At 38.8% G+C, this 22869-nt stretch overlaps 1 protein-coding gene across 2 annotated transcripts in view; it reads left to right on the plus strand.

Moving 5' to 3' along the window:
- Window positions 1-22869, plus strand: part of LOC129747504 (uncharacterized) — a 96667-nt gene that overhangs the window by 64697 nt on the left and 9101 nt on the right. For both annotated transcript variants that reach the window (XM_055741757.1, XM_055741755.1), the window contains exons 3-4: window positions 21252-21460; window positions 21528-21663. In XM_055741757.1, coding sequence (XP_055597732.1) covers window positions 21252-21460; window positions 21528-21663 — 345 coding nt within the window. The remainder of the gene's footprint in view (window positions 1-21251; window positions 21461-21527; window positions 21664-22869) is intronic.

The raw sequence follows: 22869 nt of genomic DNA on the forward strand, positions 1-22869 counted from the left end.
TGACACCAAACATCGATGAATCAGCCACCAAATTGCACACTATCTGACAGCTGATAGAAAACACGTTTAAAAGCCCGAGCTTCAAATTTATGTTCCTCTTCAACTCTTAGCCTTCCGGTGATAAAATTTCAGCAGGTAATTCATTCCCCCCTCAAATTGATCGGCTTGATAAATCCCATTTCCACCAGTATAGTGTTACTTTCCAGCTAAGCTTCGGGTAAATAGTCTGGCTGCGGTGTATGGGGTTGAGGGAAAAGTTCGAAAAAGCGATTGGGAAGCTCACTCTCTGTTCGCAAAGTACATTATCAACTTTTAATCCAATCACCCACAATCGATGGCATTGGAATTTGAAAAATTTCGACACTCTCTGTAACTACTCTGCAGCTGTACAAAACTATTTGGGGAGTTCGATTGACTTGGCTTAGCTTAGTGAGGGACAGGATCGGTCAAATCAGCATCCGAATAGCTGAAGTTAAACCCCGCGCGGCACGAGCGTTGAAGCAGATTAAGTGAGTATTTCAAAATTGCTCCGGACTGCCTTTCAGCACATTTTTGGCCAAGCGAAAGTGAGAAATCCAACATTCAATGGGTGAGTGTTCAAACCCTTTCCAAATGGCAAATGGATCTGGACGGAACAGAACGGAACGGATCGGAATGGACAGGAATAGCATATGTTTTTACTGACCGGGGGTAGAATTTAATTCCAAAATAATCCCTACAAGTTTTTGCTCCTGTTAGGAGTATCAGTTGTTGGCGAATGGAAATTGTTTCGGATCGAGTGGGTATGTTGTAGGTACTAACATTCGGCGCTAGGCTAGGCCATGGTGGCCATTGTTGAATCTGTCCCCTTTGAACCAAGTCTCGGACATTCCGTGTTTTATGAGTTCGTCCGGGTCTTGTGGTGACCTCAGAGCTTTTCCAGCACAACGCACACACACATATCGCAATCTACACCAGAACACTTTTATTTGTGTGGATTATTTGAACAATTTCACGTACGACACCTCTTAAGCTACGTACATACGTGTTCCGGGGACCATTTTCTGATGGTGGGGGGCGAGAAGAATGAACCGAAAAAAATCACCCCCTCGACACACTCGCACACACACACACATCTACAGCCGGACTCAGTCAACCGATATTTATATCGATCCAGCAGCAGGGGCAGTTTGGGATATTTGTGTCCTGGCTTCAGAGAACCCTTTTTTTCTCGGTTGTTACTCAGCCCGGCAGACCAGAAACTTAACCCCAAGAACAGCAGTGACAACAACGCGTGTTCGTTTATACATTTTCGTGTAATGTGCTGCATAGTGAGATAGCATGCGGAGCAGTGGTGCTAAAATTGCCTCTCATTAGGAGACTATTTATAGTAGCAGCGTACTACTTCATTTATTTTTAACTTATTTGAGCCATTTATAGCAAACGTCAATTTTACCAAAATAATCATACTTAATTTCCAGAAAAAGCTAAATATAACCAAGGTTTCCTAAAAAAAACACCCCTTCGAGATATTCGGATAAACTTTTCTGAACTTAATTTGGAAGTAGTAGGCCGTTGTAATTTGGTTTTATTTTATTTGTTTATTTTTATCAGCAGGTATAATCTTTCAATATTTTCCATCACTTGACTTACTGTACTGTATTATAGATAGTTTTTCTGAATGAAGGTACCTTGTATACTAATTGATTTTTAATTCCTCGCACTATATTGCCAGCCATGCTGTGGAGAACAGTTGCGTCCATTACCAGGGGCTCAATTGATCCTGTTGATGTGGGGGAGTGTGGTGGGCCGCTGCCATTTATCTGATTAAAAAAATTGAAATTTCTTTTTGAGAAACTCTGCCCCTCTACATCCACAGCAAGTCCCTTCCAATAGACCACAGGCAGGGCTTATTCGTGGGACCCTTTTGTTTATGGCGCGGACGACAACGAAAACTACTACCAGGACGATCGACGTTAACGAACGAACATGCCCAATGCCCAACTATGACTGTGCAGCAGTGCAGCAAGCAGTAGTGGCGAAAAACAATAATCTGAAAATTTACGACGACGGACGCCCGGAACCAACCCGGCTTATTTTAGCTCTTCTCTGCCGGACCGTCGTCCGCTCCGAATTCCGACGCGATTTGGACTGTTCTTCGACGACCATTTTCGCGATTTGGTCACGCAGATAAATTTGTGTTGGTTGCTGGATTCAAATGTCCGGCACGTTTCGAGCGTTCTATTGCTCATGATTGTCGGACGACCTATTATCGTTGCGAGACTTTTGTGGAAAATACGCGTACATTTACACATAGATTGTCAAATGAAGCTGTCTTCAAGTTATGAAGACTTATAAATTCCTTATTCAACTGTCATCCCTCTCGAGCTCACTGAGTCACTAAGTCACTTTTAGTGACAATTTTTGGTATTTAATGGGATAATTGAGTCACTGCAAAAAACAGTTGTTGAGACACTGGCATTTTTCTATTAAACGGCGTCGAAACGCTCGGTTTTCCATCACCAAGGAAACCGCCAAACATCCAGCGGGCCACGAAAAGTGGAGCTTGTTTGTAGTGGTAGCCTCTACGAAAACAAACAAATTCCTTTCCCGCAAACTAAAGAGACTACACAAACAAAGAGGCTCCATTTTTCGATTGGAATTTTGGATTAACTATCAGTGTCGTTACAATAGAGCAAAACCAATCAGTCTTAAAGAAAGCCCAACGGCAGGGTTGCTAGCTTAAATTTAGGCGAGCATTGTAGTCAATTATTTCTCATGCGGACCTCGATTCAGACCAACTTCCAGTAACTTTTTGTTTATCCCAAAGTCCCATTGAAAACCCTTTAAAATCAACTTTTAACTTTCAAAAAACTGACTGGGAGCCATATAGTAATTTTATTGAACGTAATTTGGATGTAAACGTTCCACTGAATACAATAGAAGATATTGATTTGGCTGTAGAAAATTTGACAACTTCAATAGCCAATGCTAAAGCCGCTTCAATACATAAAGTTAAACATAAATATAAACAACCTTTGATTCATGATGATCTTCAGTTTTTGATACGACTGAAAAACATTCGTCGATGCCAATATCAACGTACTAGGGATCCTTATTTGAAATTCATTTATTGTGACCTTCAAAAAGAGATCAAACGTAGTTTAAATTTTATTCGTAACTAGCTGATCACATACGAACTCCGTTTTGCTTTAAACTTGGAATATGTCCTGAACAGTTTGTCTGAAAGTCAATTGCCAAGCATTTTCCAGATGCACTTCCGCATTCATTGTTTAACGCAGCGCAAGAAGAAGAAGCACTACCGCAAACGTCAAATATGAAAACCGAACTTTGAAACTGAAATAAATCTTCAGAACATTTTCATGCGTTTTTTAATAAGACAAACATCATGTTTCAGAATCAATCATGATGTTCATGTAACGTTCTGATTGGAACATTGTTTACCTATTTAAAGAACTTATGGTATATGGTAAACTTGATTGAAACTTCAATCAGAAGGAAAAAGAAGAAAGAATGCAAAGCTTATTTCGAATTGTTTTAATCCGCATTTTAATACAAACAATCGAAGGATTAACATAGAATATAAGGATTTATTTCTTTCAAACTTTGAATCTTTTGCAAATGTTTGTGTTCGGAACAAATTGTCAAAAACTTATTCCAGAGTATAGTTTCAGTAAGAATGCCAAAAAGTAGTTCAATTACTTTTGCCAGCTTTCTCTAAGTTGCTGATTTTTTTTGTGATTTCCAATAGAGAGCTCAAGATTTTTCAATCATCATTTAAATAAAGATTGAAATAACGACTGAAAAATCTTGAGCGATGAATTATCCTTGCAGATGAAAATTGCGAATGTTTATTCGAAAATTGTTTTATGAAAAAAAATCCTGAAACTGTGATTAATTATTTAAATATTAAGGAAAAACCAATAACCTCAAACAGCTTTGTTGCAAATCTGCATTCGACTCAATCAAACAAATATTGTGCATTGTTTGGGAAATGACAACACAAATACTACTGACCATACTGACTGGACACTCGATTTCGTTTTCTGGATAATTTTTCCAACGATACGCAATATCGATTCCAGAGTGCGCATCGATCGATTTGAAGAAATGCTATCCCAGTTAGGAACTGCCACCCAACTTAAAAAAAACAGGCAATTTCTACGAAAAAATCGGGCTAAACATGTATATTTTTCCTACAGGGCATTTTTTGTCACATTTTTCAGGTTCGCCACCTGCCGTCGGTATTGCGGAACTACAAAATCTACAAAATAAATAAGACAGAAGACGGTTGAATTTTTGTTCTAAGTGTCATGTCAGTGTGATCAGTGCATATACTTCCGACAATCTAGTACAAACATATTTTTCTTCGTTGGAAGTCCAACATCTGAAGTTAAATTTAGGGTTGGCGCGATACAAATGTTGAATAGAAACTTGAAATCCTAAATAAATTCATTAAAATTTAGGAGTCAACACAAACATTCTACATTATCCATAATATACTGTACAACGAATGTTTCAAATAGGTCATAGATGTTTGAAAGTAACCGACTCTTATCGATATCTAATAATTTACAAAACTCGCCGAGAAGTCGATTTATTCATTCAAATTATAATTTAGTGCATCTTTAAAAACAATTTACATATCATATGATGATTTGCTTTAGTGTTTCTCGGCTACACTGACGAAAATGCAACCTATCAGCAGAGCTCTCAAATTACGGTTGTCAAATTTCGGGTCTAACTACCGTTGCGAAAATCCAATTTTTCTCTGAATGAGCAATACCTCAAATCGATTGCTTGGCCCTCAAAACTATCTTGTACCAATTTTCATCTGAATACGATGCATAATAACGTCAATATCGCAAAAATAGCGAACAGTTAATATGGACGACCCCTTTGGCTGACCCCTCAAACAAAATTAAACACCTTAAATCGATTGTTCGTCTTTTAAAACTCTCATGTGCAAATTTTCAACACAATCCGACGAAAAAAAAGCGTCAATATCGCGAAAACAATATTTGTCTTCTATGGACGACCCCCTTCAGAAGGGGTCATCCGAAAATCTGAAAACATTTTTCATTATTCCTGGTCCTAATGAGCATCCATGCCAAATTTCAGATCTTCAGCTCTTAAGACGGCTGAGTCTATAGAGGACAAACAGAAAAACAAACCCACAGAAATTGCTTTTTATATATAGAGATGAAAATTTTGCAAAATCAGTAAAGGACATAAAACCCTACTCAAAGCCATTTTGGAAATAAACTAAAATTCTGAGAAAGCCCTAGAAGCCAATTCCTACTTTGAAAGATGGAGTAAAACTTCTTTTAACTAACGCAGAAAAAACTCAAAAATTAGCCCAACAGTTTGAGTCTGCTCATGATTTTAATTCAAACGTTGTAAGTCCAATTGATGCTCAAATTTCCCTTGAATTTGATGAAATTCTTTCTTAACAAAATGTATTTAAAAGTTCTTGTGAGACAAGTATTGGTGAACTTAAATTGATTTTCAAAAAATTTGAAAATATGAAAGCTCCGGGGGAAGATGGGATTTTCTATATTCTTATTAAATAGCTGCCTGAAAGCACTATAAATTTTTTAGTTAAAAGCTTCAATAAATGTTTTCACTTGGCTTATTTTCCCAATAAATGGAAAAATGCCAAAGTAACTCCAAATTTGAAACCTGGAAAAAGTGCTTCAGAGCCTTCAAGTTATCGACCAATTAGTTTGCTTCCTTCTTTACACTCTAGGCAATTATAACCTAAAATCAAGTTGTTATGCCGCAAAATCGGATGAAACTGGCTCCCAACAAAAATAAGTTCGGGGGAGTTTTCCCAAACTTGAGAATGAAGCTCTTTCTCACACCCCAAAATCGAGAACACCATTTGGAGGGAAAACGATATATTTAAACTAGACTTAAATGCTAAACGGGAGAAAGAAGATGAAAACAAAAGATTTACTTTCAATATTGCGATGCTTTATGGTATATCTGGTAGTTTTTTACGGTATGAATATACATATGATACAAATTTTCTGAAAATAATGTCCTCCTTTTTAATATTTTTCTTGGAATGTCAGTAAATTTCTTGCATCAGGTGAACCTATTCCGAGAATTTCACTCATCATATAGGAACTGTTCCAAACTTTTGAACGATGTTCTGGCTGCTCTTCGTTGGTCTCTCGGTTGAGGAAAAAATATTTGATTAAGTCCGGAGAAACAACGCCATTCCTTGCGGTTCCCTGGGCAACCGTTAAGCAATCATTAAGGATCCAGTGCAGCTGTTGCTTTTCCAAACGGCAAAGAAACTTCGAAAGGTTTTGCATGTTGTCCGGAGGCATGATTTATCTTGTATTTAAGTAGAAGACCTAGCCGATAAAAAATGTCCATTGAAATTCATAATAAATGTAAAGCGAAGTATAGAAATTTTGATACGCTGCTCTTCTTCCTTGGACGGTATTTTGACAACTGAAGAGTGAATTTCAAAATCAAAATAGGAGCAACATTCTTCACACTCACACACCTTCAAAATGAGAGGGGTTCAGTGTGCAAAATTGAAACAAATACGTCAAGTTGATATTGACCAAATTTTGATCGATCACCCTTTAGGGGTAACTTCCAACGTTCTAACGAAAGACATCAACAGGAAGTTTCGCCCAATTGAATTTTTTGAAAGTTTTAAGTGATTTAAAGATGAAACCGCGTTTATTAGGTAAAGTGCAACCGCGTACATCCGGAGTGAACGTTAACTCAATTTGTTTACATTTGTCAGTTTCGCTTTTTTTGAAATGTTACGCTAGATTTGGCAAATCAAACAAAACAAAACAACGAACGCTTCCAAAACAAAATTATTTTAGCAAGTTTTATAAAAATAATCATGAAAGGTTTTTCGAAAGCCCTAAATACAATTCAAAATCTGTCGATGAGTTTTGATGATTTTTTTTACGTAGAAATACGTCTTACGGCAACATTATAGGGTGCAAATTGAAATTCTCAAACGGTTTTCGCGTCACGAAAATAGCTTCTTTAACGGACATCTTTTCTAAAGAATACGAATATGTGCTTAGAAAGTTTTAAATAAAACTGCAGAGCTTCATTCGTTTAAAAATTTTTGTGATGCTGTCGTTGGTGTCTACAAGGCTACGAAAGCTGATGCTGCTGCTGCTCCTTAGCCAGTTTGTCACCCAGTAACAACCGAAAACAGACCTTTTCAAGACTGCAAATTAACTAAAAATTTGAGCACTGTATAGAAAAAAATTTTTGACGGTCAATAGGTTGCTGTCCTATTTCCTTAAGGTTAAAATATCATTTAGCTGAAAACTGGATTTACGAAAACTTGCCAAATTTTGTTCCCGAGAAAATTCATGCAAATTTGGTTCAATTATATTCGGTATACGGCCAAAATTTTGGGATCTTTCTTCCTAAACATGAATTTTTTTTCAGTAATATATCAGCCAAACTATGACACATTGCATATCTTTTGATACCATACAAAAGTTCATGAGATCATAAGTATATGTTAAGCGCAGGGCTGGTAGCGGTTTGACAATGAAATAGTAGGGACTTTAGTGACCAAAATTTGAAAAAAAGTGACCAAATAGTGACTTTGGGAACCGAAAAAAGTGACCAAATAGTGACTATGTAGAACGAAAAAATAACTTTGAAGTACAAAAAATGTGACCAGTCAGGCCCGTGCGATGGACCCTTCCGGGGGGGTTTTCAAAATTCAAATTTAGATAAAATTAATAACAATACCAAAAATAAACAATTGAAAAGGAAAGGGTTTTCTTACACCATTTGTCACTCATGTTCAACACAAAAACTAAAAAAATGACTGATAAACAAAATTTTGGAAACATATTACAATGAATGTTTCAAATTTTCGATAAGTCAAGAAAGTTAGAAATAAATTAGTTTCAAAAGAATTTCTTAGCAAATTTAAAATTAAAAAATATCTGAATGTTACGGCATAACTGACCGACCTCGGAGAGTATCAACAATATCTGGTAGCACGCAACACTGCGGTAGAAGTAATGACATTTCTTAGTGAGGATTAGGCAAAGAAAAAGAGAAGAAGAACGGTTGTTAGAAATTTGGATTATCATCGTTGTCACAGTCGAGAGCAAACGTTGTGCTTTAGGATCGTTTGAGGATTTAAGCGAGTTTCTGCGTCTTAATTCAGACTTATTTCCAAGATAGTGGATATCGATCCATATTATTCTTATGCGACATTTATGCACACGTGTGCTTAAGGACTATTGGAGGTTTTAAGCGAGTTTCTACGCATGAAACCAAATTGTACCCTCATATAAGCGGATATCGATCCATATATTTACGCTATAATAGATTTGTATTTGCGAGGTTAGGACACCATCAATTGTAAGTAGATGATAGTCTCTTCTCTTTACAACAAAATGTTAAATAAATTTATAGTTTTAGCTACTTCTTACACCACAAATACGGTGCAGATTCGCTTAAAAAAGGTGCCAAAAAACCAACCCAATAAATCTAAAAAATTGATGTTCAGGATGCCCTCCGGAAAGCAACAGAATGTCGCCAATCGCAGTACGGAAGATAAGACAATTTCGAATGCTCGAGGAGGTGTTTCGAATTGTCAGTTGTGTAAAGAGCCGGATACGGACCAGATGGTCATGTGTGATACCTGTGACCGTTGGTACCACTATGGGTGTGCGGGTGTAGGCGACAGTATATGCGACAAGAGTTTTGTTTGTCCGATGTGCAAGCCTTCGGGACTCGATCCAATCGATACGACTGTAGAGAAGGAACGGAAGGAGCAAGCGGAACCGTCTTTGAGCAGCGCATCAAGCTCAAGAGTAGGTTCAGTCGTCTCCCCTTCACGATCACGTGCCCGTTTGACATTGCAGAAGCTTGAGGCTGAACGAGTGTTGCTGCAGAAGCAACTCGATATGGAACGTCGAGCTAAACAGGCCGAACAGGACTTGGAATTCGAGAGACGTCAGCTTGAACTGGACCAAGAGTTTCATCGTGAGAAGTTTCGACAACTCGAAGAGGAAATAGGAAAAGCAGAGAACGAATCTCAAAGTCGCCGATCAGTTATAAGTGGGGTCCAGAAAGTCGAGCAATGGAAAATTGGATTGCGCAAAGTTGCCGGGTGTTCGACAATGCAGCAACCACGGCGATCCACATCAGAGCCGCAAGTTTCAGGTATTCCTGAGAACGATGAAATGCAAGGTAGGCGAAACATTGAGATGTTAGCAGTCCAAACTAATTACCAGCAGGAGTTAAGAAACATTAAGCAGTCCCAAAATACAGGAGCTATTCCTAAAATTCCTTCCCAGAACGTAAGCGAAAAGTTAGAAAAGCCGGTCATTCCCGCATTCCGGGACCAGAACTGTACGTTAGGTATCTCCCCTATTAGGCCTGATGATATCGAACGCGTAGATTCCGACTTTCGGCCAACGCCCATTGAATCCGATTTACGACAGAGCACCCAGTATTTGCCTCCGAATTCATCGCGCTCGTACCCAAATCTCGTGTCAAAAGTTGTTCCAGATGATGGTGCACAAAATCGAGAAGCGGATAGACATCCTTCTAGTGCCAGAGGGCATGAAGCCGATTCCCGAAGTGCCGTGAGTAGAATTCCGACACATCAACAGTTGCTAGCCCGTCAGGTGATGCCGAAAGAGTTGCCAAGGTTCGATGGCACTCCAGAAGAGTGGCCGCAGTTCATCAGCGCGTTCCAGACAACATCAGATGCCTGCGGATTTTCTGACGTCGAGAATCTTATGAGGTTGCAGAGGAGTTTGACAGGTCCTGCCAAAGAAGCTGTTCAGAGTGAGTTGATGATACCTGCCGCCGTCCCGAGCATTATCGATACCCTGCGAATGCTGTATGGGAGACCGGAACTATTGGTTTACTCACTGCTACAAAAGATTCGACAGGTTCCTGCACCAAGAAACGACCGTTTAGAGACCCTGATTCACTTCGGAATAGCCGTGAAGAATCTGTGTATGCATTTGGTGGTTGCTAATCAACAAGAACAGTTGAATAATCCGTCATTGTTATTCGAGCTGGTGCAAAAGCTTCCTGATGATATGAAATTGGAATGGGCGCTATATATGGAGAAGAATACAATCAACGACCTGCAAACTTTTTCAACGTACATGTCACGGTTAGCATCGGCCGCGACGAAAGTAACACTGAAGTCGAAAGTACCAGGTGCTAAGACAGGCTCCTTGATTGGCGGCAAGATCGACAAACCGAATTTAAGACCTTTCTGTGGAACACATGCCGAAGAAAACTCATCATCCCGATACGAATCAGCGGAAGTTGAGGGAAGTCCCAATGCCGTCGAGGAAGCTAGAGGTTTTCAGCGATCAGTGAATCCAACTTGTTTCATCTGTAAGGACCCGACACATCGCGTAAAAGACTGTTTGGAATTTAGAAAGTTGTCCGTCGACAATCGCTGGGACAAGATTAAAGAGTTAGGTGTATGCCGAACCTGTCTAGGATACCATGGACGGAGACCGTGTAAATCATCAAAATTATGCGACATAGACGGTTGTCATTTGAAACATCACACCCTGCTGCACATAAATACGGCACCTGGCGGAAATCAGCAGAGACAGATAGAGGCGGTAATTAATCATCATCGTGCAAATCAATCTGCTCTTTTCCGAATGCTTCCGGTGACTCTATACGGAAACGGAAAATCAATCAATGTTATTGCGTTCATCGACGACGGCTCATCCATGACGCTGATGGACGAAGACATAGCAAAGCAGTTAGATATCAAAGGCGAACTAGCTCCTCTTTGCCTCCGATGGACGGGGAACGTTACCCGTAGTGAAATAGAATCCCGGCGGGTCACATTGACTATTGCCGGCACATCCCAGTCACAGAAATTTACCCTCAATGTACGTACGGTTTCTAGCTTAGATCTCCCGAAACAGACGATTTGTTATGCTGAGCTAGTTAAAAAATACCCTCACATTGGAGGGCTACCCATTAAGGATTACAAAAACGCTACTCCAAGGATTCTGATCGGGAATGATAATTCCCATGTAGGAGCGACGTTAAAAATTCGAGAAGGAGCTCCCGGCGACCCCATTGCCTCGAAATGTCGCTTGGGATGGTCAATCTACGGTGCTATGGGAAAGATGTCGGTTGATGCCGAAAGTTTTCACATCTGTGAATGTAACTGTGACGAAAAGTTACATAATTTAGTAAAAGAGTTCTTCTCGACTGAAAACATAACCACCTCTGGAAACAATTATACGAAGTCGAAAGAAGATATTAGAGCGATTCGAATCATGGAGGAGACCACGACCCGTTGCGGTCAGAGATTTGAGACGGGCCTCATTTGGAGATATGATGATTTTGAATTTCCTGCAAGTCGAGCTATGGCCGAGCGCCGACTGCGATGTTTGGAGCGACGAATGCAGAAAGATCCTATTATTGGAGAGAGCGTAAGAAGACAGATGGCGGAGTACGTACAAAAAGGGTACATTCACAAGGCCACCGAAGAGGAACTAGCTGCGGCTGACGTAAGACGAGCATGGTACCTACCACTAGGCGTGACTCTGAACCCCAAAAAACCTACGAAGATCCGAATATTTTGTGACGCAGCTGCTAGAGTGGATGGAGTGTCGCTCAACGACATGCTGTTGACAGGACCGGATTTGTTGAGTTCGCTGCCGGGAGTGCTGTTTGGCTTTAGAGAGCGCGCGATAGCCATCTGCGCGGACCTTCAGGAAATGTTCCACCAGGTGCGGATACGCGCAGAAGATCGGAATTCACAGCGTCTTTTGTGGCGTAAATCTCCAGAAGATCCCGTCGAAGTTTACTTCATGGACGTGGCCACCTTCGGGTCAACGTGCTCACCCAGCTCGGCCCAGTTTATAAAAAACCGCAATGCGAGGGAGTACGCGAATGAATACCCAGAGGCTGCGGAAGCCATCATAGAGCACCATTACGTAGACGATTGGATGGATAGCACTGAAACGGTAGAAGAAGGAATGAAACTAGCTGCGGAAGTGGAATACGTCCATGCCCAAGGAGGATTTAAGATTCACAATTGGCTTTCTAATTCTCAAGAATTACTTGATCGAATAGGGGTTCGGAATCTGGCGGATGCAAAAAATCTCAACTTAAATAACGACGCAGAACGTGTACTAGGAATGCTGTGGCGCCCGACGGAGGATGTGTTCGTGTATTCCATGAATAAAACTGAGTTTCCACATCCAACAAAGCGGGAAGTTCTAAGAGCAGTTATGTCTCTGTTTGATCCTCTGGGACTTCTCGGCTTTTTCGTTATCCATGGAAAAGTGATGATCCAAGACATATGGCGTTCGAAAACGAACTGGGACGAGCGGATTCCAGAAGAGTTGAGAGAAAGATGGCAGCAGTGGACACGGCTATTTGACAATCTCAAGGAAGTGAAAATCAATCGATGTTACTTTCCTAACTGCGTCGGGAGCGATTTTGAAGACATGCAGTTGCATGTATTTGGGGACGCTAGCGAACAAGCTTATGCGTGTGTTGCTTATCTTCGTGTTCGCATCAACGGTCGAATACAATGCGCTCTTGTGGCAGGGAAATCGAAGGTTGCTCCGTTGAAAACTATTTCCATACCTCGTCTAGAGCTTCAAGCCGCCATTCTCGGAGTTAGAATGGAACAGATGATTAAGGAACACCATAGACTCCGCATCAAACGCACTATCTACTGGACGGATTCACAAACAGTTCTTGCATGGATCAACTCGGATCATCGAAGATATCGACAATATGTTGCCTGCCGGATAGGAGAAATTTTAACCAGGACGAATGCCGAAGATTGGAGGTGGGTACCATCAAAAGAAAACGTAGCCGACGACGCAACCAAATGGGGTCATGGACCTAACCTTTCGCCGGATGCTCGATGGTTTCAAGGACCTTCTTTCCTGTACTTGGAAGAAGAAGAGTGGCCGGTTAATACTGCCGTCAAAAGTGAAACAGTAGAAGAGATGGCGGAATGTCTGATACACGTTATGCGATCCGAGAGCAACAGTCCGCTTGCAAATTGGAAGAACTTCTCTTCATGGCAACGATTGTGGCGAGCAGTAGCAATGATCTTGAAGTACTTCGATATTCTGCATTGTCATATTAATGGCCAAGCTCCACCTCATGGAACTCTGACTCAGGAGCAGTTGGCAAAAGCTGAGATTACAATTTTACGGTGGGTTCAGACCGAAGTGTATCAACGAGAATTGACGATACTGCAGGAATTGAAGAAAGGTAACGCAGTAGCACGAGGCCGAAGTGGGATAAATAAGAATAGTAAGCTGTTCAAACTCTCACCTTTCGTAGACGAACACGGAGTTATACGCCTAGAGAGTCGTATAGTCGCAGCTTCTTACGCTGCGTTTGATACTAGATATCCTATAATTCTTCCCAAGGAACACCATGTCACCCAACTACTAGTAGAAGCCATGCATAAGCGATACCTACACGCCAACGGGGAAATCGTTGTGAACGAAATACGGCAGCGGTTCCATATTCCTAACCTTCGAAGTGTGGTACGAAAGGTCACCAAGTCATGTCGAGTGTGCAAAATCAAAAAGGCAAAACCCATAGTTCCGAGGATGGCTCCCCTACCAACCGCAAGGTTGCAAGCATTTGTTAAACCGTTTACGTACATAGGCTTGGATTACTTCGGTCCGATGAACGTGCGTATAGGAAGAAGTTTGGTAAAGAGGTGGGTGGCATTATTCACTTGCCTAACGATTCGAGCTGTCCATTTAGAAGTGGTCCACTCTCTCACTACTGAGTCGTGCAAGATGGCTATCCGACGGTTCATTGTATGCCACGGATCGCCACTAGAGATTTACAGCGATAACGGGACGAACTTCGTGGGCGCAAACAACGATCTTCGAACGAAAATAGATTCCGAACAACTTGCCGAGAGTTTCACGAATGCATCAACGAAGTGGATTTTCAACCCACCGTCAGCACCCCACATGGGAGGGGCATGGGAGCGGCTAGTACGTTCGGTAAAGGTGGCCATGGCTTCGATGCAAACTAGCAGGAACCCTGATGAGGAAACCTTCGTAACAATTGTTAGAGAGGCGCAAGGCGTAGTAAACTCTCGACCGCTAACTTTCATTCCAATTGACAGTGAATCCCAAGAAGCTCTAACACCAAACCACTTTATTATGCTCAGCTCAAGTGGCGTATCGCAGACCCCGAAAAAGTTAGCAGATCAAAAACAGGCGCTTCGGAACAATTGGAATCAACTAAACGTGATGCTCGATCAATTTTGGAGGCGTTGGATCAAGGAGTATTTGCCTACTATTTCTCGGCGTACAAAATGGTTCCAGGTACACCCCCGATAGAAAAGGGCGATTTGGTGGTGATAGTGAATGAGACCGAACGGAATGGTTGGATACGTGGACGAGTCATTGGTTTAATCGAAGCGAAGGATGGGCGTAGACGTCAAGCAGCAGTACAAACGGCTAAAGGAGTGCTTACGAGGCCGGTGGCAAAGTTAGCTCGATTGGATTTGAGTACAAGTAACACCAGGGCAGCAGATACATCCTCCGACCTGTCTTACGGGCAGGGGGATGTTACGGCATAACTGACCGACCTCGGAGAGTATCAACAATATCTGGTAGCACGCAACACTGCGGTAGAAGTAATGACATTTCTTAGTGAGGATTAGGCAAAGAAAAAGAGAAGAAGAACGGTTGTTAGAAATTTGGATTATCATCGTTGTCACAGTCGAGAGCAAACGTTGTGCTTTAGGATCGTTTGAGGATTTAAGCGAGTTTCTGCGTCTTAATTCAGACTTATTTCCAAGATAGTGGATATCGATCCATATTATTCTTATGCGACATTTATGCACACGTGTGCTTAAGGACTATTGGAGGTTTTAAGCGAGTTTCTACGCATGAAACCAAATTGTACCCTCATATAAGCGGATATCGATCCATATATTTACGCTATAATAGATTTGTATTTGCGAGGTTAGGACACCATCAATTGTAAGTAGATGATAGTCTCTTCTCTTTACAACAAAATGTTAAATAAATTTATAGTTTTAGCTACTTCTTACACCACAAATACGGTGCAGATTCGCTTAAAAAAGGTGCCAAAAAACCAACCCAATACTGAATTCTAAAATAAATGTCAAATCTTGTACAAAACTTAGCATGAATAGATGTTAGGAAAATGATAATAATTGTTAATTTTTATTCATCTAAATTTGGAATTCTTTTCCTCATTTTTAACTGGAAGTTTAGTGAGAAATTCCACTGTAATTTTTTAATTTGAACAAAAAATATTTAATCACGATTTAAAATGTAAATTACCGATTACTGAATAAGAAATGAATTTTGAACAGAATTTATTCAATGTTTGATGTTTTAATTTAATTTTATAAAAAGAAGAATATATTTATAATTATTTTACAAATGCCAGTTATAGAAGCAAGACATAAAACCTTTAATAAAGTAAAATCCTCCATGTTCAACTACACTGACAAAGAAATGTTAGAAAATGAGTAATTATGTGAATGATAAAAGCTGATAAACAATTAAAAATAATGAGTTCAAAATTTTTGTTATTAACACTGCGTATTAAAATTTATTTTGAAATTTGCTACTTAGAACAATTTTTCAAACTTTTTAGATTAATTTAAAAATCATGATCGATCTTAAAATATGATTTCATATAAAAAATATTAATAAAAAGTTTTTAAAGTTTCAATCGCAAGTTTTTAAGCTTTGAATTACAAGCTCTGAGTATTTTATCTCTTTTGATTAAAATATTGGGTCCTGAAAGAACAGAAGGTTGAAATTATGTTTTTTTATTTAAAATTTGGAGTTAAAGACTTATGGTTGAAGAACACGAAAATTTAGAATTTAAAAACAAAGAAACAATTGTTAAAAATATGTCTTAAAAATTTAAAAAGCTTGATTAAAAAAAGTCCGGCAAGTTGATTATAAAATTGAAAAAAAAACTGTACAATAAAATTCGGTAGATTTATTTAAAAAAATGAAAAACCAGTATGGAAATAAAAAAGATTAGTTTTTAAAAACATTTCAGGAAGAGTTTTTTTTTTCAATAAACATGTTTCATCATAACCATTTTGGTGCTTTTTTTTTCAATTATTGATTTGGTAAATAGTGTCCTCACCACCGTACTGCCTATGGCCAAAACCACCCTATTGATAAGTGTTGTGAACTTTTTAATTTAGTGTATAATTTGTTTAATTTTAATATGTGCAAACGTCGTTTTAAAATAGGCTTAAGAAGAATTTCCTAGTTTTTAAGTCATCAGTCTGTACGGTAATTAAACCAAAGACGAAATAAATAATAATAAATATAAAAGCTGATAGAAATATTGCATACATATTTAGATTCAGGGAACCCAAATTAGTTGAAATTACCGTTTAAATTCATTGCACCTTAAAAAAAAAATGTAATTTTTGTGGCCTTGTGTAAATTTTTACAATCCTTTTTTTAAGTATTTAGAAGAACAAAAAACACGAAATAAAATTGAGTCTGAAATTGTTTTTTAAAGAATATTTCATATCATCATAACATTTGTTATGACATAAAAGATTTTTTTTCATAAAAAAAATGGTTCGTTTCAATCTCAATCTTAGTTACGCTTTTTAATAAAAACCCATTCTAACTAAAGACGAGATAGGGTTTTTGTATATCAAGTTTTGAGCTCCAATACAAAAGGTTGAATGAACTAAAAACTAGAATCTACAATCAAAGTTAGTTTCAATTCACGAACGTCAAATAATGTCGTAGATCGAAATGTCTCAAGCCAAGGGTGATTCATGCCGAAGTTCCGCCGGAGGCGAAAAAAATTTCTGACTGACTGATCAAGTAATTTACCGTTACTACCGTCAATATTAACACGCGCAATTCAAATTACTTTTTCATTGGTTTATTATCGGTGAAAAAAGTGACTTTTGGTGATAAAAGTGACCATTTTTCGGAAAATAGTGACTTTAGTGACCAAATGATGAAAAAAGTGACTTTTTAGTGACTGACCCAAAAAAAGTGACCAAGTCACTAAAAAGTGACTCGCTACCAGCCCTGTAAGCGATACAGATCCTTTACAACTCGTAAATTTGGTTCAAAACCAATTTCGAGGCATTTTTCTAACAGTCAGACATTATGGTAAAAACTATCGGAAAATAATCAACCTTTAGTTGAAGCTTTCATGTAGTATGACTGGGAAAAATTTAACCGAACATCAACAAGTACAACTAATAAACTTTCAAATTTGCTTATCAGATCAGCGATACTTTGTTTGATAATAGAGATACAGAATTAATTAAAATTGCCTGTTTTTTAGACCGCCCCAAACTCTTGACCGATACACCATACAGCGGGGTGATCCCAAACTTTGGGTCGAAAACTGAAGTAGTTATTTAGATAATTTCAAGTACAAGGCAATTTATTGCGCAACATTTAACAAAAGTGTTTTGATATGTGTCTCTTATGTTTTTTTTAAGGGATGATCCCTAATTTTTGACCGGCAATGTAGGGGAGGAGCGGGCTATATGCGCCTATTAAGCAGAACATTGATTTAATCAAATATCACATCGAAAATGTGCACAAAAACTATATACACGTGTGCAGGCATCTGTTTTCTATTCATTGGAGTAATTTTTATGTTAAAATTTTCTTCTGTTTACAAGAAAACGATTTTATTATAAGTCTTGTCTAAAATGCCGAACCTCAAACCGTGCGGGCTAAATGCGCCTATTTATGTTTTGAACAAAATTTCTGTTTGTTGGGCAATATTTCCGTATAATTGCATTGAAACTGCTAGAAAGTAATAATTTCCGTACGACAAAGCTGAAGTTTTATAAAAATCTATGTATATTATAATTTTATGGAATAAAACAAAAGTTAGGGTTGCCATACTATGGAGACAGTTCATCTATAAGAAATACTTTATGAAATCTGTTTTTAGATCTTCAATTCTCTCTTAAGATGTTAATCAGAGCTTAGATTTGAAGGTGCAATGATAAAAGTCATTTATTTATTATATTTAACCTGTTATTTTATTATGGAGGCATTTTACAAACATGATGGGGGCATACAAAAACACTCAATTAGTCCACAATATAATCATTTTTGAACCTCCTCAAAAGCTTAAATATGTTTAATTCCTTGAGTTCATTTGAGTAAGAAACAAAAACCATCCTAGTTTTGTTTTAAGCTTCTTTACGTATAATTTTTAAAAGTCGAAATATTACATCAAAATGTATCAAAACCTTGTATGATTCTTTGAATTTTTTGAGTTTGTAAATTCATAAAATTCTTTCTTGTATTATGTTCCAAGCGAATCACCCTCAAAATGCATTGTTCAGATAAGCTGTCTAGTCAGCCATTTCATCAAACAGCCGTAGGGTCATTTAACCCGATAGCCCCATTTAGGAAACCTTTCCCCTACTTTTAATTGACCCGGAAAAAAAAACCAACGGATCTAAGCAAGCTTTTGTTCGTCGATAATCTGCATCATCTGCATCCACATTTTTCCGTATTCTGCTTTGTGCTATACCTTCGTTTTGCGTACGCAATGATATTTCCGGTGTATGAAATAAAAAATTGATCGAATTCGATCGAATCAACAACTAAACTGAACTAAACACTTGCAATATCTATTCGGGCATGCCTTTATCGCTTTTGCGATAGTAGGATAACAATGCTTAGGAGGTGGCGCTGGATCTGGCGATTATTTGGTTAACATATTGCAGTGTTAATGGGTTGAGGCTGACTACAAACGGCACTTGCTATAGCATTTAAAAATTAAACGAACCAGATTATTTAAGAGGTTTATTATTTATCAAATTTTCTTGAAATATTATGAAAAAGAGATGTCGTAGTTCTACGTAAATCTTGTGGTTGTGACTAGTATACAATCTCTCCAACTTCTTCAATTAACTTCTTAATTTTTGTAATTCATGGGTTTTGAGAAATTTGCCTGATATCGTCCGGATTAATGGTCGTCACTTTTGAAATCAAATGCCCAGATTTTGCCTGGATTTCATACAGAATTTCTCGGTTTGACCAGTCCGAATATGTGCTGAAAAAAATCTGGCAACCTTGTGTATGATTCGTTGAGTTACAGTGTTTTAAACTCAAAGATACTAGCTACCGTCAACATTTATCTGATATTCAACGGAAATTTAAAGGTAACCCATTTCCATTTTGGAATTACCTGAAAATTGAAAAAGGTAAATAGGGGCTTCCGTTAAATCTTACATACCTGAATCGCCCTTCCAATAACGCCATGGAAGCAGTTCAACTATGTTCTGATTATTTTATATAAATCAACCTTTGTATGCCACAAGTAAGAAAACAACTCCAACCAGCATATGAATTCGGTTAACTCGTTTGATATAAGCATTCCCGAATTCAGCGTTCCTCTAAACGAAGTTAGGAAGGCACTCTTTGATATCCATGAGAGAACGGGAAACGGCCAAGACGGCTTACCGCCACTATTCATCAAAAGTGGCTGTGAATCACTGGCACTTTCAGTGAGCATGCTATTTAGTAAGTCATTGGAAACTTCTACTGTACCCATACTTTGTAAAACTGCAGCTATCTCACCTATTTACAAATCTGATTGTTGAAAACTAGCGAGGCATATCAATTTTGAACTGCTTAGCAAAGGTGTTAATCACAAATCATCGCAGAATGCCAACAAGGTTTCCTTAAAAAGAGATCAACAGCTCACTTGATGGTGTATTTTCCATTCATTAGTAAATCTCTATTCGATAAGAAACTACAAGATGACGCAATATATTTTGATTTCGCGAAAGCGTTTGTTCGGCTGCGTCACAAACTACTTATCGATAAGCTCGACACTATCGGAGTTTTGAGATGATTATTGAATTTTCTGATTTTTTTTCCACGTCAACCTTGAATAGGAAAAACACTATTGACCTTGGTCGCAAACGATCCACAAAGTCTTATTTCCAAAATGATTAATTAAAGCTAGTGATAGATATACGACATTGTGGCTAGTGATAGATATAGAAATTTGTTGTTTGACCTTGTTCAATTCGTCATACTCTGTGCTCCATTCACTAAAAGGAAAGAATAAGGCAACCCTAACACCTCTCATTTTTCATTTCCCAACACCGGCAAGGTCCATATGAATAATTAAGTGATGTAGTATGTAGTACGGAAGTAGCGTAGTCGTAGAGTCTTCCCCGAAACAAGAATGACATCGGAAACAGTTTCGATATGAAAGCAGCACGGGCGTAATCCACCACACCGGTGTGTCGTTCAGTCGGTCGTCCGTATGACGAATGAAGGTCCTACAACGAAATCGAAACACGGGGTTTTCTGTATGACGATGCCACCAGCAGAAGCCAGCCAACTAGCCGAAAACGACGTCATCCCGACGACGCTCCACCAGGAACCAGGATAACAGCTGACGGGTTGTCCGTTTGTTTGGCATGACTTACGTTATCATTTGCGTGCTTTTCCGTAGATGTTGTTGTTGCTGTTGATGTGTGTACAAGTCAAAGCAAATATCATTTCACTTTTGACAGCAGCAGAAGCATAAGTTGTTACGTCAAAAAGTAGGGGGGAGGATCTAGGACTGTGAGCTCATAAAAACTCGGAGAAGGATAATAAGGGTCACTTTAAATTAGTTCTGACTCGGGACAAAAGTGTCGGAAAGTGGCCGGAATGACGACGACGAAAACAAACCAGAGCACGTGGGTCAATTTCATGCCCTGATGCCGCACATATGGCCCAAGGGGAAGGTCCGGCCCATTACCAAGTTTAATGTGTATCCTAATTTTTTATTACGCTTTTATCTCTTCCTTTCGGCGTACATTTAATTCGGCAGCAGAATTACACACACGCAGCACCGGGTCCTAGGGGTGGGTGGCCAGAGAATGCCAAAGGCGCGTTGTTACTCCGGACGCAATCCGGATCACTAACTAGCAGCGGGTGGGCGGAAGTGTGTTTTTGTGTGAGCGCAAAACCTTTTAACAACTGTATTAATCAAAATGATATGGATACAAGATGTTTTATGTATGTTTCCGACTCGAATCAGCAGAGAAAGAGTGAGGGAGTACAATCCGGACACACACGCGGGCACTATCAGATGAAATATTTGTTTTCCTCATTCCGTCCTCCTAACGAGGCAACCAACTCAGCTCAGGCCAATTTGGCTGGAATCCATGCCTTGATATTGTAATAAGACATAACATTTCAACGTTATTTCTCGTTCTCTTTGATTTTCAGAAACGGCCTTCGGAATCAGTATGACGGGTGTGGTGGTTCCAAAACACACCGTCCGGGGCAATTCGGTCAAACTGGAATGTCATTACGATCTGGAGGGCGATGCGCTGTACGCCATCAAATGGTACAAGGATGGTTACGAGATCTTTCGATACGTGCCACGGGACTATCCACCTGGAATGGTTTTCCCACAGCCTGGCGTCCACGTGGATGTAAGTCATCAGCACACAATGATGATTGTTTAAGAATTCCATCATTTCAAATCTCTTCCTTCTACAGCTACAAAACACGACCAACACCCAGCTGGTGCTGGATCCGATCGAGCTGAACTCCAGCGGGAAGTACCGGTGCGAAGTGTCCGCCGAAGCTCCGTCCTTCCAGACCGTGTCCGATCACGGTGACATGACAGTCGTTGGTAAGTGTGAGATCTAAATCGTCCATCGTCTTTTTTCTGAATCGTCGAAAAAAAGGGTAAAAGTTGGCGAGTCATTGTGTTTTTTAAGCTTTAAACATCACAACCTACATCAAAAACGTAGGGTCAGTCCAAAGGCCATTCAATTTTATAAGTAAGGGGAATAAGTAGGGGAAAGGTTTCCTAAATGGGCCTATCGGGTTAAATGACCCTATGGCTGTTTGATGAAATGGCTGACTAGACAGCTTATCTGACCAATGCATTTTGATGGTGATACGCTTAGAACATAAGGCAAGAAAAATTTTATGAATTTACAAACTCAAAAAAATTTAAAAAATCATACAAGGTTTTGATACATTTTGATGTAATATTTCGACTTTTAAAAATTATACATAAAGAAGCTTAAAACAAAAACCAGGATGGTTTTTGTTTCTTACTCAAATGAACTTTAGAAATTAAACATATTTCAGCTTTTGTGGAGGTTTAATAATGATTATATAGTGGAATAATAGAGTGTTTTTGTATGCCCCCATCATGTTTGTAAAATGCCTCCATCCTAAAATAACAGGTTAAATAGAACAAATAAATGATTTTTATCATTGAACCTTCAAATCTAAGCTCTGAATAACATCTTAAGAGAGAATTGAAGATCTAAAAACAGATTTCATAAAGTTTTTCTAATGGATGAACTGCCTCCATAGTATGGCAACAATAACTTTTGATTAATTCCATAAAATTATAATGTACATAGATTTTTATAAAACTTCAGCTTTGTCGTACGGAAATCATTACTTTCTAGCAATTTCAAATAAATTATACGGAAATATTGGCCAAGAAACAGGAATTTTGTTCAAAACAAAAATAGGCGCATTTAGCCCGCACGGTTTGAGGTTCGGCATTTTAGACAACACTTACAATAAAATCATTTTCTTGGAAACAGAAGAAAATTTTTACATAAAAATTACTCCAATGTATAGAAAACAGATGCCTGCACACGTGCATATAGTTTTTGTACACATATTCGATGTGATATTTGATTAAATCAGTGTTCTGCTTAATAGGCGCATATAGCCCGCTCCTCCCCTATTTCTAATTAAGATCGAAACATTCGATTTCGAACTACAGATGCATTTCACGTGGGATTCAGTTTGACATTAAAATATGCATTACTTAGGGGCTGTCCATTAATGATGTCACGCAAAATTTGGA

This window comes from Uranotaenia lowii, chromosome 2, assembly GCF_029784155.1.
Source record: "Uranotaenia lowii strain MFRU-FL chromosome 2, ASM2978415v1, whole genome shotgun sequence".
NCBI classification, from domain to species: Eukaryota; Metazoa; Arthropoda; class Insecta; order Diptera; family Culicidae; genus Uranotaenia; species Uranotaenia lowii.